At 37.6% G+C, this 19,196-nt stretch overlaps 2 protein-coding genes across 5 annotated transcripts in view; one reads left to right on the top strand and one right to left on the bottom strand.

The window, feature by feature from the left end:
• GRM5 (glutamate metabotropic receptor 5) overlaps window positions 1-19,196 on the bottom strand; it is a 273,845-nt gene that overhangs the window by 59,358 nt on the left and 195,291 nt on the right. For all 4 annotated transcript variants that reach the window (XM_049823415.1, XM_049823414.1, XM_049823418.1 and 1 more), the window contains one exon: window positions 1,504-1,739. In XM_049823415.1, coding sequence (XP_049679372.1) covers window positions 1,504-1,739 — 236 coding nt within the window. The remainder of the gene's footprint in view (window positions 1-1,503; window positions 1,740-19,196) is intronic.
• Window positions 1-19,196, top strand: part of PRSS23 (serine protease 23) — an 898,595-nt gene that overhangs the window by 747,944 nt on the left and 131,455 nt on the right. The window lies entirely within an intron of this gene.

Here is a 19,196-nt window from a genome sequence, read left to right as displayed (position 1 = left end):
AAACCTTTCAGCGATCAGTGCTGTTCAAACCGAGCTATTCAAGCTTTGTGATTAAGTTGTGTCATATCCACGACTGGGTTACTTCATGTCTAAAATAACATCTCCCTGCACCCCTGAGACAATTTTATTATGGTGGTGAATTGTATTTTAGGAACTATAAAAGATTCTGTAGGTACCTACATTTCACAGTTCCCAATCTTTCATATAAAACAGAAATTAGATTCTCCGAACATCGGTAAAAAGTAAGTAAAAAAAGAAACCCAGAAAAGTCAAGTTGAAATGTCATTACTAACACAGCACAGTGATAGAAACCAGGTCTTTATTAACCTGTATCCAGCCATGCCCACTGTACTGACATCTCAGGAAAGAGATCTACATTATCGTGGGAAAATCAATGAAGATTACTGCTTAATATGCAGTACCTGTCAATACCACAAACAAAACCTGTGTCAGGCTGTGTTGGACAGGTAGCAGAAGAAAAATAGTGGAGAAAAGTCAGTGGAATGTTGAAGGTGCACACTGAGATTTTGGGGTTCCTAGATTCAATTTTGATCTCAGCCTCAAACTCCCCCTGTGACGTTGTCCAAATCAAAAGAAAGACTTATGAACATTAAGTGGGACTTAGATGGGGTTGTGTGTTGTGTAAATCCAAGACTTTGATTCTTAAAGCCATTTCTTGGTCTCACGGGTATGCAGAATATATTAGCATTTTTATGAGGGAAGGTCCCTTAGAGCTTAGAGCTGTGGTTGGGCTAATGCCCAGCATGGCACCAGGCACCACCTTTTGCCCTAGCACCGGCAGGGTGCCCATTGTCTTAGTACTGCTTGGCATCTCATAAAACAAAGAGTAATTAACAGAAGTAATTAAAAAAAAAAAAACCAAAAAAACCCACACCACATATTTCTGGGAAAAAAAGTCTTCACCACTCTTGCAAAAATGACAAAATGTTGTGGCAGTTTTTGCTAAAATAAGTACAATTTAATGAAAAAGATCAGCTCAAAATGGCATTTCCTGAAATGGTTCATGGCTGAAAGAAAACCTAATGAAATCTTCCAAACCAGCTAGTCTTCTATCTGAAGTACAAAAAAATAATCATCATTACCATGTGGACTTGATAACTTTTAGTATATTAACTCTGTCATTGCTCCTGTGAGCTGAAGCAATATGATTAACCCTGTTCCAGAACAGAAGCATTGAATTTCAGATTACAACATTTTTGAAAGTGTTTAGATGCCTATAGAGGTAGAGTAGCATCAAGTTTTTCAAATATAGAGAGGAGTCAGGTACTGAGGCACTACCTATTTGTTTCTTTAGAGATCTGAATACTTTTAAAATTGTGGTTGTCATCATTTTGGAAAGAGCAAGGATTGCAATTCCAGCCTCTTTCCTTCCAGCCCCACTCACTATTCCACCAGACCAGGCTGCCTCAGTCCAACATAAGCTGCTTACACCAGACCTTCAGTCACACTTCTTTATATAGCAGAAGTAATAAATTCACTTACTTGTGCAAGTCTTGTTGTATTTAGGGTTCTCTTGAGGAAACCCTTCCAACCGGCATTGGAACCTGTGCTGCCAAAATTCCTGAAACCATGGATTTCGGTGATTGGTTTCTGGCCGAAGTTGTAGGTAGTAATCATCAAACCATTTCACGTCAGGAGACTGGAGCTTGATCGTTATTCCACCAACAGCTTCACGTTGATACCCGTCCGTCACGTCGTACCTGTCTGCCCAGCCATCACTGCAAGGACAAGTGAAAGAGAGACAACATTAAGCATGCGAAAGAATAAGAACTTTCTTAAAAATAAAATTTGGAGCCTAAGAACACACACCCACACCTGTGATTCTGAGTGGAGTTTAGTAAATGGCCTGTAATACCTCTAGCAGAAGAATTCAGTGTTCTCCTTTCCCTTATGTTTGCTTGTCATTGGCACCTTCTACTCAGATGATATATTCTTCATCCTCCACTTCAAGTAATTGAAACAACATTAAAAATCACAGATCCTGAAATCTGCTGTGTGTAAGCACATCTCTGCATCATGCTAAGCCTCACTGAGCTCTGGGGAGAAATCTTGGATTCCATGTTTTACTGACACTGGGTTGATACTACTCTTACCTGAAAGGAGGTGACCTTGAGGACAGGACCTCTTACAGTGCGATGTTGCAGACATGCACGTACTGCACAATGGAGCCTGGCGCCAAGAGCCAGAAGCAAATTTTGAATGGGCTGACACTGCTCAAGCAGAAATACCAGCTCAGAGCTCAGATGCTGAGACAGTACGGCATTGCATCTGAAGCAATAAATCCTCTCTGCAGACATGACTAATGAAGCTGGCCAGAGCATCATGCAGATCCATGTGTTGCTCCTGTTTCTTGGTTGCTTGTGGCTGGAGTATTATGGTGTGTGACACTGTACTGCACACAGAATTGTAATACCCTTCTGTTAACCTTTCTGCTTGCAATACTCTGACCACAAATAGCCAGAAGTGACTGAAAACCCAAATCAAACAAGATGTCACAAACTTCTCAGGGTAATTCTCCTCTCCCTGGTTTCACAATGGATTTTCTTGGAAGTACTGGCATTTACAAAGTTTCACTCAACTCACTAAGAATGCAAATATCTCATTAGAGCATTGCAGATTTCTACTGTTTTATCATGAACATGATATTTCAGTTTTTCAAAAGCCCCAGGTCTTACAGTTAGAGAATTATAGAAGAATCTCAGACTGGTTTTTTTCCCCTCTAAAAAGGCACTGATGTTAATGACTACAGAGAGAACCTTTAAATCCTAAACATCGAATAACTGACGGATAAAAAATAAGTTTAATTTGTCTTATTTTAAAACTTGATGAGTTGTTTAAAGCTATCCCTATTTTAAGTTAGTCATAGCGTAACTGATTTAGGTGACCTTTATCTGTATGGTTCTGTTGTTCTATTTTGATCATTCGCTGCCTGGCTTAAACTTTGCTCCTGTATTGCAAAGCACGCAGGAAGCCTGCTGCAGTCACTTGGTCCCCAGCACGTTCCCTGTTCTCTACATGGGGACTCAGCTGTCCTCACACAGTGCAGAAGTCAAGACCTCAGACAGTGACTCCTTCTGCACAAGACACTGGTTTCATCAAAGCCTGGACTCTTGACTACATCTTATTAGCACAGCTGCAATGTCAATAAATAGCAGCTTCACCAGGGGCAAAAATAATATCCACTGTCCGGAATGAAAATGAAGGGACTATTAAACATGCTTCAGATTTCAAATGCACTAATTTACTCATCACAAAAGAGTAAAATACACATTCATGAAAGGAGAAAGATGAGCACTGATGTTCAGCTTGAATACAGCACTTGGAAAATTTACCTTTAAGCTTAGATCCAATTAGGGATGAACACAGGTGTTAATGTTCCCAGTCACACTCAGGAGGCTCAGTACAGGCAAACACTCCCCACCTTCCACCAGGACTATTTACTGGACAAAGAGTTAGAACCATTTATGGGTTGTTTTGTAAAAAAAGCCGCAGAAAAGATTTTAAATTTACGAGCTATTTAACCTTTTCTTTGAAACATTCATCTTAATCTTTGGCAAGTTTTTAAACAATTTTATCCATCCTCATAAAATCTGACAGGTTTTATGAATGCAGGAAGTGACAGGTTTTCTGTAGTGCTTTTTTTTTTTTTTTCACTGAATAGAATTTAAGAGAATTAGAGCTGTGCTGTCAGTATCCCAGCTTTAGGAGTTGTCTCATAAACAACTTAGAAAAAACCTGTTTTCTTGTAATTAATTTCTTTATCATTTTTCAGAGGAACAGTTTTGTAGATCTAATCCAGCAGAGTGCTATAAAATTTATAGTATTACTTTATGAATAGTTATCCTTTCTAAGAAGATTTGCTACAGAGATACCATTTTATAACTTTAAGTTATTAAAAAAGATAAAAATAACAACTTCATATTACATAACTCTTCTTCTCAACTTTTCCACAGGACTTCTTAATTCAACAGAACTGTTTTTCATTCAAATAAGTATTTCAACTTAGCTTCTTGGGCAAAAGGCTTTTAAGAGCATTATATAAAAGTTGTACTCAAACTGTGCATTGTAGAGACAACAGTGTAGAGATAACGAAGCCTCAGACAGACAAGGTGGTAAAGAAAATGCTAAATTAATATCATATAGTCATAGAGTGGGTTGAGTTGGAAGCGACCTTAAAGATCATCTAGTTCCAACCCCCCTGCCATGGGCAGGGACACCTTCCACCAGACCAGGTTGCTCCAAGCCCCATCCAACCTGGCCCTGAACACTGCCAGGGATGGGGCAGCCACAACTTCCCTGGGCAACCTGTGCCAGTGTCTCACCACTCTCACAGTAAAGAATTTCTTCTTTACATCTAATCTAAATCTACCCTCTTTCAGTTTAAAGCCATTACCCCTTGTGCTATCACTACATGCCCTTGTAAAAAGTCTGGCTTTCTTGTAGACCCTCTTTAGGTACTGGCAGGCTGCTGTAAGGTCTCCCCAGAGCCTTCTCTTCTCCAGGCTGAACAACCCCAACTCTCTCAGCCTGTCCTCATAGGAACGGTGCTTCAGCCCTCTGATCATCTTTGTGACCCTCCTCTGGACTCGCTCATACATGTCTGTATCCTTCTTATGTCAGGCCTCCCAGAGCCCCCAAGGCCAGAGAAAGTGGAGTAGGAAAACAGGCTTCCATGAATATAAAAAAACCCACTGGTAGTGTGTGACATTTAAATTCTGCACCCACAGTAGAGTAACAACACTTATGGAATGTCGATGACAGGATGATATAGATGTATTTGGTATATTAGACTTGTGACATCCTCTGAACCCTGTAAAGGGTGTGAAGATGAGGGAGAAAGGGACAGAGAGGGAGATACCTGCTTACTTTCATAGTCGTCCCTCTCCCTCTTTAGACCTTCTTTCTTCTCCTAATGGCTTAGCTTCATTGCAGTAGCTGGCGATATCATTGTACTCCCTTGGCGGTTGCATTATGAAAGGTTCAAAATCATATTATCCATTGCTAAAATCTACTGGTTCAACTGAAGAAAGATGCTCTGGCACCAGAAATTGGCTATGACAAGGAGCTTCAAATGAAGTCCAGTATAATCTCCACTCTCACCCACAGAGTATGGCGCATAGGTGCGAAGTGCATAGGTTACCACTAACACAGTGCAGGACTGCATGCTGGTGAGAGAAACAGTTCTTTACGTTAGCAGTGGGGCGTAGAGGATATTTAGGTGAACAAGTGGTTAAGAAAAGCTTCCTCACAGGTAGTAAAATAAGTTCAGGTGAACAGTATTCCAATAATGACTATGAAAGAGTCCAAAGAGATTAAATGGGACATGGATATCCTTAACAGATCACTACACTAGTTCATTTTTTTTTCACTTGCATGCACATTGTGCTTTCCAATTTTATTCTGATTAGGTGATTACGTGATTCTGATTATTAGAAATAGATGGTGTTGGTTTTTAACCAATGGACAAATGTCCTTAAAGTGATCCCACCAAGACTTAAAGATCAAGTTGCACATGAAGAAACCTTGCTGTGAAAGAAAGCAGAAGTTGCACAGCTGCAGCACCAAAAGTAAAAGCCCCTAGCTGACATACCTGTCAGATGTATGTAATAATTCATATATATCATTCATCTGACTGCCTTCAATATTACACTCACATTCAACACAGCAGGGAATCGTATTTCAGGATCATGACGTGTTTTCCCCTCATCCAGTTCTCTTGTGTTTATATTCTTGGCCGTCAGACTAATGTCTGGTGTATTTTCCTTAAAGGCTGGTGTGTGATACAGGATAATAACTATACTGTATCAAACAAAATATATAATTGTTAATGATGTTTCTAACAAAGAAAAAAAACCCCAACATTTAAGAAAGTTCTTGTGCACCAAAGAAAATACAGAATCAGAGAAGGAAGGAAAAAAGGAAAAGTGGCTTTTACTCTTGCAGTACTAGCAAGAGATGAACTTGAAATGGGAGGGCCATTATCATGATGTTCTTTATCCATTATCAGATCCTATTTGCATGTGTATGTTGTCCCAGCTACCATTTTTTGAAGGATATGACAGGGTGATGGAGATTTTAGTGAAAAAATATCCTTCAGCAAACAGAGGGGAAGAGTTCTGCTCCTTTGTTAGAGGTCTGTTTAGTTTACTCACAGTAAATCACAACATAGCTTTATGTCACAGAAAGGCTGCAATAAAAGATGTCACAGAGACACCAATATTTACAAAATTTATTAATGAATAACTATAACAATGAATAAGTATAAACACAATAAAATAATTCAGTGTTTTAGATCATTACTGTACATACAATCACTTTTAAAGATCTGAACAAAAAAATAGAGACAAATGAGACCCTGATTAAATGACTGGGTTGCACAGCTGTGATCACAGGTCATGAGCACTCTCCTCACTTCCCTCCCTACAACCCTGGATGCTAATGGTAGGGAAAAAGCCTTCAGACTCTAGCTGAGCATACCTGAACAAGCAGGACTGTCACTGTAGAAGAGTACGTATTGTTATACTGTATGTACATAGAAGATAGAGGTGCAGACTTTTTAGGATTATGTTTGCTATGGTAAAATGTGAGAAACTTGAACGTGGCTTCCTGGATTTTCTGTTTTGACCTTTCCCATCGTTCCCATCTTCCATGTGAAATAGCCAGCGCCAGTAAGAGCTTCCCCAGATGGGTGGCACTGTTGTGCTGACTTCAATCCACTTTGCTTATCATGCACAGAGATTGTGGGAGGAAGGAAAAGCAACCTTTGACAATAAAGCATTGCTACCCAAGAAAGATGAAGTGTAGGACTGCATCTCTTGCAAAGAAATCTCCACCTGTTTGAATGAAGTCTTTTTGTTTCTTCTGGAAAGAATCACCATGGAGGGAGGAGAACATTCAGGTGAAGAGCAGCACAGGAGCAAGCGCGTGCTTGAAGCATTTTGAAGAGGTCATCAGAAAGACACTTAACGACTATAAAGACCATTCAATATGCATGATGGTGATGGCTGCTTTGGGCTCATACAGTGCAGTCAAGAAATTGCTAGCCCTCCTGAAAAACATTTACAAAAAGGTGAAGTTAGTCAATCCCTGTCAACAATGACCTAAACATTTAACTCCCCAAAATGTCTTAAAAAAGACAAGGTGGACCTTGCTCCAAAAGCGCTCCAGATCTACTTGGTAAGTAGCAGGACGATCAACAGCATGGAGTACGCTACTAATGTCAATCTGCTTATCAGGGATAACAGGGATTTGCAGAACTTACTGACACCTTCTATGGGACTAGCAAATGATTAGAGTTGCAGATCACTGTAAACAGGACAAAGGAAGAGAACTTCTGCCAGCTTAAAGTAGATAAGAGAATGTGGAAACCTTAATTTCATGGTAAGGTTCATAAGACAGTTGCTCAGAAGAGATCGTTAGACACAGATAAATAAATAGATAATAGAAAAAATATTTAATGGGTTCAGGAAAAGCAGGCAAATGGAGTAGGAAGTGTTGCATCAAGATTTCATTCACATGTTCAGAGATGCAGAATGCGGAAGGAATTAGGGCTATTGATTACTGGTCATGCTTACAGGTGACAAGTATATGGTCCTTTCTGTGACAAGTGTCTGATTAATGCCATCACATCTGGAAGATGATGTGGAGAGAGCTTTTTGTGAGCCACTACCAGAGCATTCTCCAAAGCACAGGACTTATTGATAATGGGGGGTAGGAGAAGAATGCAGTAGTTTGTCTATCAAGTTCTTGGAAAGCCTAGGTGACACTACTCGGATACAGGCTGTACCTAGTGACAAGAGAGAGGAGGTTCTTCTGTAGGTGTTTAATCAGTAGGTGGGGACTGCTTGAGAAGGTTAAGACAAAAGGCAAATTGGGTAAGAACAACCATGAAAAATAACATTTGTGACTTTTAAAAGAGCAAAGAGGAAAAATAGCAGACTTCAGCAAGCCTAGAAAATTTTAAGGTTAGATCTCTTGTAAGGAATGTCTAAGGAATTGTAGAATTTAAAAGTACTTAATTAAAAAATGCCATGCAAAGGAAGGATAGGAAATACAGTAAGTCAGTAGCGTGCCCATCTCAGAGATGAAAATATATGAAAAGCAGAAGGAAGCTCAGATTTTCAAGGATGAACATGAAAGAAAAACATTAGATAGCGATAAAAAGAGAAAGGCCAAGGCACAAAACGAGCTGCAACAAACAAGGGACATCAGAAGCAAGAGAGAGCAATTCTCTAACCATTTTATTGTGAGATGAAGAATAAAGAAAATGTTGGCCTGCAGTTCACTACAAGGAGAAAGGTACTAAAGACAAATCCAGGACAGCTTTTAGTATCAAACTTCACAAAAGGAAAAGCTAGTGGTTAGCAACAGAGTTAAAAGGTTAGCCAAAAAAGTGAGAAGGTGATCTAGAAAACAGGCTCGATCGAATTATCTGAAGATTTATAGCTTAAAGAACTGAACAATACTAGGGGAGAGATGTGATAACTGTCTTCAGGTACATAAAAAACTGCAGCAAAAAAAATCATAATTTGTTTATCATGTTGATGTAAGCATTCATGACTTAAACCGGAAGGATGAAGACTCATTTCAGACACCAGGAAAATATTTCTCACAGTAAAGAGTATGAGGAACTAGGATAGCTTGGAGACTCTTAGGGGGTGTCAGAGAATAAGATAGACAAACATCCATCTGATATAAACGACCCTGCCTTGATGAAGGGAGTTCAGGAACCTACCTGACTGCTCGGCATCCATTTTGTCCTGTATTTCTATTAGCTTATGATGAAGTTCAACATATGTCTGGGAATGATGATTGTATTAAACCCAGTGGATTAGAGAAACATTGCAAAGAAGGTTAAAATAATGCCCCTCCCTCACAGTTTCCCCAGCTTCTCATGATGTTTTCCCTTACTTCTTTTCTTGTTATTGTATTTTTTCTGTCTCTGCAGTTGCTATGGGAAGCATCAACAAACAAAAGAAATTGATTTAGGATTAATTGTGTGTTTGACTGTACACACAACTAATTCCAATGATGCAGTTGGAATACTCAGGAATGTGCGGTGGGTCACACACCTGTGCCCAACAGAATCAGGGTTCCTGTTCTAGAGAGGAAGCACTGAAATGAACCTTGTGGAAAAACACTTCCCCATGCACAGGGTGAGAGAAACAGTGGGAGAAATTCTACTAATTAGAGCTAGCTAACATTTTACCCAGTCAAGATATTTTAAATGAAAAGGCATTTTTTTCTCTGAACTGGAAATGCTTGTTTCTACTGCTTTTAAAATTCTCAGTCTTCTCAAAATTACTCTAAATGAAAATTATATTGTTTTACCTACTTTTTGGGGAGTGAAAAGAAGGGGTTGAGATATATTCCAAATAACACTATCTTTCAGTATAATTAAGATAATCCCTTGTGGTTTTAAAGCACAAAAGAAATTCTATATTCCCTAATTTAGACACTTTGGTCAATAGTCTGATGAAAACACAGGTTTGGCAGTTTAAGAGCTCTCGCTCAGTTTTGAATATCCATAGCAGCAATTCTGTATTGTTGGCCCTATATGTAAGATCTGTTAGTTTTGTAGTCCAGATCACCTCAGTTGTGGGAACTGAAACTCTAATGCCAATTAGTCAATGATAAGATGTCAGATCTGAACAACAGCAAAGGGATTGCACAAGCTGACATGCTTACATACTAAATGGATGCAGGTTTATTTTTAAACATTACAAGTCTTTTATACTGTTTATGACATTTCTTAAAATCTCAGCTATAGGGTTCAGATTTTTCTTCATAATATTGACTTAAAGGAATGTTTTCAGATTCTTGGAAAGAATCTGAAAATCTTCCTTGAAAATATTCCTTGCCTTCCAAGGAAGCAGGGAAAGTCTGCAATTTTTGAAAGACAAGTGGACTAAAAAATTTCCAAAGGAGAAAATCCTATGCTGATAAAGGGATTAAATAGATACTATAATTGATTATTTTTCCATTCAGTACCACAATATCCTTCTAGGACAGGTTCAGATTTAAGTGTTCCTGAACAATGTCAATGCCTGTTACATTTTTGTTGTCTTTCCATGCAGCATCCTGCTGCATCAAATCAGAATTGGAACTTCATTTTTCTGAGAGCTGAGTATATAGAGAAAGATACACAACCCATGATTTGAAGAGTATTAATTATAATCTGCTTCAAAATTTAGCAAGTGCATATGTTGGAAAGTAAAAGAGGAGCAGAGCAACCAGCTGACACTGCAAATTGGCAGCCACCAAAACTACTGCAACCCTTTTCAGTCACTGTATTATATGAAACTTCGACATAAACTTCTTATAGTTTTATTGTACTAATAAGTTAAGCAACAGTGAATTGCAAATATGACTTTTTTGGCCAGTGGGGAGATTTTTTGTTAGTTGCTCACTTTAAAAAAGCGCTAATCATGAGTGTGCTATCAAGGTATCGGGTGTTTACTACCGATATATCAAGATTTATGGGGAAAGATCTAGAGTACATTTTCTGCCTTCTATACACTTGGTATGTTGAAATGTGAAATCATCCTCCTTAAAGGGTGCATGGTATTAAGAATTTACTTGGGTTGCTTAAATAACAAATTATGATAAATGGTAAAGTGAAAATGTGGATTTTTTAAATTGGTCTTTTCCAAAGTGTACACAAATTTCTTCATGACATAATGAATTCCATACAGAGCCAGCTGATCTACCCAAAGCAAATTCTATGTTATATATGTGTTATTCAAAGATTATTTGAATGCTTTTTTGCCCTACTTCCCTGAAATGACTCAGGGATTTTTTGTTTACATTTTTTTCTTTTGAGAGTAAAAAGGTACATACTGTCTCTGACACAGCCAAATTCCACGAAGGTGCCATAGTTGATGGTTTTAGAGCTAAGACTTCTTTTGATATTACTTGTTACCACTCCTTTGATACCACCTGAGTTTCCTTGCCTAGTATGGTGGAGTGGCTTCTTCTCGGCTGCTGCCAATCCTGGGTGGGAGAGGGGAGCAGGGAGAGGGCTAATGCTAAACCAACTGCAAATCAAGTGGACAATCCAGACTACCAACTTGAAGAGATGTTCCCGCAACAGCTCCTCACCACGTTACATATTGTCTCAACAGCTAACTGATGCTCTGTCTTTTTACGCCAGTGGGATACAGCATAGAAAGCTAGAGACACGTCTGCTAGTTTGGTCCGTTAAGTAACTCAAAACACCAAAACTAACTTTCTAGTTACTGGCTCTGGACAAATTGTGATGAGTGAAATGTCATGAGTCAGTAACAGTAAGCTGGGGAATGCAGTTTTAGGATCCCTGTGATAACTGCCTGGAATATTTAGCATGCATTTCTAAACCACTCTTTCTAAGATTAGACAAAATACTGAGAGATGCATGTATACAACAAAAATAGACTCCCCGCCCTCCCTTTTGTAAACACTTTCACTTATTTTCTAAATTGAAAATGCAGCAGTATCTTGGGATCAGTTGAGCTGACTTCTTTTTCTCTGAAGTCCCTCCCCCTTCAATCTATAGCTAAAACTATTACAATTAATGAGTGCATTCATTAGGCGGTAGACCGGTCTTTTTTTTGTTATGCAAAAATCTGTTTGCAGGCCACATAACGATGATGGAAACTACCGTTCTGCCCACATGTAATTGCTCTCCTGCCAAAAATCTGACCGATAGCATTTGAGAATATATTTGAGAATTTTTCTTCACCTGTGTAGGAGTTTGTTGACTGAATGGCTGTCTTTAATTTTCCTTTCATAGTATTTCTCTGCTCTTTCATTTTTTTCCCCCACATCTTAAAAGCTCAAAAATATTAAAGAGTCCTCACACTCTTCTGCAAAACATTACCAGTCTTGCAAAAGTAAACTCGTTTGGTCAATATCGGAGGGGTGGAATTGCTTTTGGTGAGCAGCCACAAATTGTAGCATTTAGATGAGTTCATTTTATAATAACTGTGTATGCAATGAATTCTTGTCTTGCTGCCTGGCTTTTTTTAGATTGCAATTCCTCATCTTTGTCTTCCTTTTCATGCATATTGTAAAGAGAAATGAATTTAAGGGTAATTCAAAGGAAAGAAATGAACTGATTATTTTTAGGCAGTATGACACACTGTTTTCTACAAGATGATATCTAGAAGAAGTAGCTATGCAGTGAATTTGGCAGACACCTTGCACAAGGGGATTACTGGTACTAATTACTTGCAGAGTATCCAAACTTCCCCAAGCTGAGAAAGGTTGTGATGGCAATTTGAGATTGGTAGTCTATAGCAACATCTAATTTGCATGAAAACAGAGTTTTGCAGCTGTTTGCATCTGTAGTTCAGAACTGCAAAGTAATGCAGCCTGACTGCAGTCCAATCTGCAAGAAAATATAGTTTCCCATGTGTGATGCCCCTTCTTCATGCTTGCAAGCTCTCATAGCTAATCAGACTAACTGAAGGAAGTTATATCCATACATATAAATTTTATGGGCTGTCCCATAAACTGAAGAGAAATTTGACTGAATGTTACCTGTTAAAACACCAAGATACACAACCTGTGCAGTATAATCTCTTGATTCCTGAATAATTCTTTAGTGAGGAGAATGTAAATATTTGACATATTGCCAGTGAGAAAGGCATTTTGGATACCTAGACAACTTTATAAGTTCTTAAAGTTGTTTTTCCTAAGATAGAATGTAAATCTGTGCTACAATTTAAGTTCTTCACTTTTTTACTGCCTTTGTTTTAGAGCAACCATTTGCATAGACTTTCAGGTTTGTCTAGACTAAATAAACCCAGTTCCTTCCAACTTTCCTCTCAAGAGCTGTTTTCTTAACTTGCTGTCATTCTGGGTCTCATTCTTCCTGAAAGTGCCCAGCTGGTCCTCACTGCTACCTCGGGATGCTCTGAAAGTGATGACAAACAGTGTCCAGGATGTGACCTGGGTGCGGCTGCTGGTGAGCACCAAAATGAGAGTTCTGTGGACTAAAGATGAGATGGCAGTGATGGACTGCCCTGCTGTGGTCCGTATAGACACAGGGATGTCCTATCCCAAGCTGGGCACCTCTTATGCTTGTCCACATTCCCACACTGAAGTCCGCAGGCAGTTCCTACACTGTCCCCAGTCTTCTCCCTATAACTACCAGGAGGAACTGCTAAGCCTTCAATAAGGAGGTGGGAAGAGGAAGAAAGCTTGGTGAATGGTTTCTTTTCATGACAACATGTTGGGAAAAGAGGAGCAGGAACCATTTTTTTTCAGGTTTCATATTAGAGAAGGACTGCTAAAAGAGAGACTAAAACCAAAGGACGGTGTGTGCGCTGTAGGATAAACCTAAAATTTATTTGGGAATTGGCCATCAGACATGAGAACTGCTTCCATCACTGCTTTGTTACAGGGTAGAAAGATTACTTCACATCCTTGAAGTATATTTTCCAAATATGGCAGCAGTCTTTCTTTTCAACAATATTAATGCTGTTGACTCATATTTATAATTCACTCTAAGCTCCTCAAACTGCAAACTTCTCATAACGACAGCCTGAAAAACACCAGTTACATAATGTCAGCAACAACAGAAAAACAGGAAAGAAAAAAATGGTTCATCTCTAAAACATTTCAATCAAATATATATTATTACTATGAAAATACTGATTTTTCTCTTCCCCAGAATGCTTGACTTCAGTATAGCTTCTCAGGCACTAAAATGTAAAGCACAATGCAATGCAACGTTATGTACCTACTAACCCTATATAAGCAAATATTAAAAAAAAGTTATGTACAGAAATCAGGTCTTGACAGAAATGATAAGCAAAATCTACTGTCTTGAAAAGTTGTCACAAAGCTATTTTCTGTGCATCCCATGCATCTTAAATGGAAATATTTCTGGGATGGCCCTGAATGCAGCAAAATCCTCAGCACAATTCTATAACAGCACAATATGACCATAAATATGAGCCAATGCCATTTTTCTACTAACTATTGCATTGCATTGATTGAGAGGATTTTTCATTATATCAAGTCCACCAGGAGAAATATAGCTTATTCTGAATCAGAATTATCTTGTGTCAATGATTTACTGGGCCTGCCAGTAATGAAATGATTCTCCATTAGACATCCAGACACCACATTTATGGATATGCAACAACAATCTTTATGATAAATTCAAACATAGTCATATTAATGAACAGATAACTGAGATAGCCTTACTATCTATATGTGTATACATAAATATGCTTATTTCCTGTGAGTATGTATTTACAGCATTTTTAGCCTGAAAAAAGTAGTATGCAATAAAAAAATCTCACATTTCTGTATTCTAGCTATTATGTGCCTTCTTGTATATATTTGTGAAATTATTAAACCTATTATGTCACTATGAAATGTAATTCAAAACAACACTTGCGATGTTGCATCTTATTGTTTCTGTAGAAGAATACTTTTGATCATAAATAATATTCTTAATCTTTGGCTGTATAAACAGGGAAACAGTATGGGTAAATCAGTACATATGGACATATCTAAGTATTCTAAGGAGGTGCAAACTTTAAACAAAGTGAGTTAAAATGTCAGATGATTTAAGGAAACATAAATACATGTTATATTTCAGCAGTTACTTTAAATAATAATGCATCTATTAATACTGACTCTTACTACTTTGGAGTAATAGTGAAACTAGAGAGACTAATATAAAATTTGTAGTTGCACAATAGATGGCAAATTCTGTGTGTGCAAAGGTTTTAAAATGACAAATGTTAGGTAGCATTTTTTCAGAGAAAGAATAAGTCATTTCAAGCCAATAATTGCAATAATTAGCACACATTTAATTAATTAAAAACACAAATAAATTAATATTCACAGTCCCCCAGGGAATCCGTAATTTCAGTCATTTTTTTTAACGTCTTGTTCAGCAAACTGAGCCAAATATAGCAAAAGAAACCAAGTCAGACATAGAATAATGACCCAAGCAGTGTAAATACCCTGAATTCCTCCTCCTGTTAAAATCAGCTGAAGCTTTGCCTCTGACATCAGTCAGGACTGCCTTCCTATCTCTATGCTCAGATCAAGACATAGCCTTCTGAATTAATTCAGTACCTGCCTTCAGATAATATAATGTGTGATGGTTAGCTCATCCCTTGCGCTCACGTTGGTGTTACCTGTAGATATTCACAGAACACCTTTATAAGCCCTTCATCTTCTAAAACTCAGTTCAGAATAACTCAGGTGTCATATGCTATAAACATGAAGTTCTTTCTGTCAACCATTTGAGGAGGTAGACTCACACTTTAATGATTATTAGAGGAGGAACATCACTAGAAAGGTTCATTGTCATCTGAAGGAAGAAATTGCATCAAAGACCTTAAAACCTGACCAGTTCATCACTTGCTCTACAGCATTCAAAGGCAGCTTCTTGAAAACAGTGTGCTATAATACATGTGCTGAAATGACAGCTAATCTACAATATATACATCACAAAATTTGAGAAGTCTGGACTAAAGGATTCTTTGCTGCAGCAAATCAAAAATTTCTTAGAAGACTCAGAGCAGGTCCACACAGGAATACGTTCATATTTTGGTGGCACAAAGTAATGCGAACACAAAGAGTGATTTCCTTTGCTGTATTTCTTTTGCTGAAGCAGCTTGTATTTCTCATTTCCACAGATTCAGATACATCATTTTCAAAAAAGAATGCATGTCTTTTCACTTAAGTCATTCGAAATCAACTACTTGAGTTGTCCAGTGCTTGGAGTTAAGCATTTTAAGTAAGTGACCATAATTCCCACAATGGGAGGCATTGCCTTGATATCTGTGTTGACGTCCACACAAACATAACAGATACAGTATCACAAATACACAGAGCTTGCTTTACTAAACCCAGACCAAAGCTCACTAAACCCAGCATTCTCTCCCTAATGGCGTTCAGTTAAAAATTCTTATATTCAGTCAAGACCCAAAACAGAATTTGAATGAGTTTAGCAAACACCAACTCACATGTTCTTCCATTTTAATGGGTGAGGATTTATATCAGTAACATAAAGCAGTAGAAGTCTGACCTGAAGTGGTCTTTAGGCACAAGGGATCATTCCAATTCAGGTGAAGTTAAGAGTGCAAGTCGTAACCGCTTTTTCCCAAATCACTTTCAAAACAGGGGAGTACAGAAAATCTTTAAAAAATGTGCAGCCAGTGGCTTCTTTACCATCTCTTGTTGTTTTTTGTATGTCACAAAAAAACATTAACTTCTCTCAGCATAAATATTGCTGAGATTTCTTTAAGACGCAATGACCCATGTGGAGGAGGAATTTTAAAATAATGTGAGAGAATTCACAGATACGAAGATCAGAAGAAGCCATTAGATCAAGACCATTAAATTTTGCTTAGTTTCTCTGCTCAGGTGGGCCTGATTCTCACTGAGTGGCACTTTTATGGCTCCTTTATTGTACTGAGTTGGCAGTGATTGTCCTTAACAAAAATAAGAATGAGGCCCAGGGGTGATCTGCACCTTAGGGGTGTAATTGCCTTCTGCATAAGATATTTGCTTAAAAATACAAGTACCCAATGTATAAAGTTGAAAACAAATACAATCCAGGATATACTTGAGAGAAAAAGCATAACAAAGTGATGAGATGATCACGCTTCAAGTAAAAATGTGTCATTTAACACAATATCTATATCTAACTGTGTCTGCAAAGGATAGGATAGGACTCTTTTAACCTACTTTGGGTGTAACTACTGAAAACAATGCTTAAACTCATACAAGGCACTTAAGACATAATAATCAGGCTTGAGATTTCAGTACTATGGCTACAGCTACTGCCAGTGAATACCGCATCTGAAATTTATCAGCACCTCTATGTCTGTCTCCACAAACACAGGTCTGTCACTAAATCTATGCATTCATCTGCAAATATTGAAGTACTGTTTTGGGGTTTTTTTGGCTATAAATCTGGTAGAAAAGTCTTTGAAAATAAATGACTGTTAATGGCCCACAGAAAAAATAATAGCATATAGAGGTTATCTAGAAAACTGAAATATCTCTTCTAAAGTGCAATGACACAATAGTTTGTTATTTGACAAGATCTTTCAAAAACGGTGTTGCAAAATACATTCCAGAATTAAATTATACACAGATGCACACGGATGACATAAATTTTAGGCAATAGTGATGCAAAACCAATACCTGATTCTTTTGTAAAATAAATTATAACTTCATGAAGTACATGCTCTTCTGTCTTGCAATGCAATTTCACAGAGGTTGTCTGATAACTGACATTTGAGAAGTACCTTGTTAACATTTCAAAGTGATATGCAAGACATAGGACAAGGCAGTATGATTCCATCTGGAATTTTTTATTGCTTTTCTTGGCATATCCAGGCCTTTGATGTCCTAACCCAATGATAACTTATGATAACAGAGCATAACCTATCATGATTTATCAGTTAATACATAGCAAGGCCTTTCTCTGTGGCAGCTGGGTAATTGAAAGATCTCCAAATCAAATGGTAAATTATGTGACTCATGTATGCTAATATATTTTCTAGCTATTCCTCTGTAAATGGCATACTAATTGTAGGGTTAGATCCCTTTTTAAAAATGTTATATACACATTTCCATTTAATATCCTTTCATTCAGGGTTCATACTAAAGTCAAGGGCAAGAGTTTTAATGACTTCAACTATTTATCGCTGCTTCATGGGCAACACAAACACTGTTTACTGCTGGGAGTAGTTAATGAATTTATTTGTTAGAGTGTATTTGAACCAAACCCTAATCTGAATATTCCAGGTGCTGGAAAATCTGTTCCACATTTTATGGATAGAGAGTACCTGTTTCAGAAATTTGATTGACAATGGTCAGCATGAACTAAGGGCAACACAGGGTCTACATATATGCTTTGTTTTTCTATATCTTAATCTTTTAGTTCAATAATTTAGTTCCCTAATTTTAGTTCAGTGCCTACAATATTCTAGATATTCCATAAAAGTTTATGGGAACATTTCTGTAACATTAAAAATACTGAGGAACTCAAATCTGTTTGTCAAACAAAAAAAGTAATCTTTCAAAGACAGACACAATATAATGTACTGAATCCATAATCACGTTGCCAAGCATTTACAACTAAGAGAATGTAAATATAGAAAGAAATATTAGAGTCAAGATGACATCTTTGCCATAGCACATCACTAAGCCATGTTGAACATTGAACGTACTTTCTTGAATGAGAGCATCAAGAGATATTCTTCTGTTTCACTGGCATAAAAGAGATATTAATTGAGGGCATATACTTGCTTTCCTAACTACGAGAAGCATGAGAAAAGGTAAAGTGAGAAGTGACTATGAAGAGGAGTAGAATTAGTAAGGTTATAGTGGCAAAGTGACTTTGGAGCACAAAACCATGTTAAGTGCCATGGGAACTTTTGGCCATGATGGCAAGTCTCAATAGTGGCTTTTCTAAGCAGAGTTATGTCATTTAAAAATTGTGATAACAGGCTGGCAGAAGGCCTGTGTTAAATAGAATTATGGGGGGGGGGGGGGGGGGGAAGTATTTTTTAAAAGGGTTTATTTTTTGCTTATTCTGCTTACACATCTTTTCTGCCATGAACTAATGCTAAATCACTTGGAATCTTCAGAAGTACCTAAGAATAGTAAATCAATGGACTTACTTGACCTTCTCAAAGAGAGTGCACAAAAACTCTTCAAAAATGCTCCATATAGTTCAATTCTGCTCTCACTGAAGTCAATACTAACACTTACAGTGACTTCAAAAGGAGCAGAGGAAACGAAGCAATGTAAAGGAAAAAAAAAAAAAAAGAAAAAAAATCTTCCCAATTGTCCACCTTGAGGGACATTTAAAAGTTTAGTAGAAAGAACCTGCATGCCAATTTTAATTCATTTTCATTTCAAAGTCTATTGGAACATGTTTTCTGGACCATTTAATCCCAATCAATTTGCAGCAAAGCTGTTGTGGCTTTTCTTACCAGCTAACCCTTTCAGCAAAACTCTGGCTCATAGTAGCAAACCTGCCAGTCTAGATGTTGAAAATACTTTTATTGATCTTTTGAATGCAACTCTGTGATAATCAAATAAAAATTGATTATTTAAGCTGAGTATTTTATTTTATTATTTTTAAATGTATGTTGTTTAAAATAATATTTACTCTAAGGTCACAGTTCTTTTATTTACTTCCTTTTTTT

The sequence above is a fragment of the Accipiter gentilis genome, chromosome 19 (assembly GCF_929443795.1).
Source record: "Accipiter gentilis chromosome 19, bAccGen1.1, whole genome shotgun sequence".
Taxonomy (NCBI): Eukaryota; Metazoa; Chordata; class Aves; order Accipitriformes; family Accipitridae; genus Astur; species Astur gentilis.
This window is presented reverse-complemented; position numbering and strand designations above follow the sequence as displayed.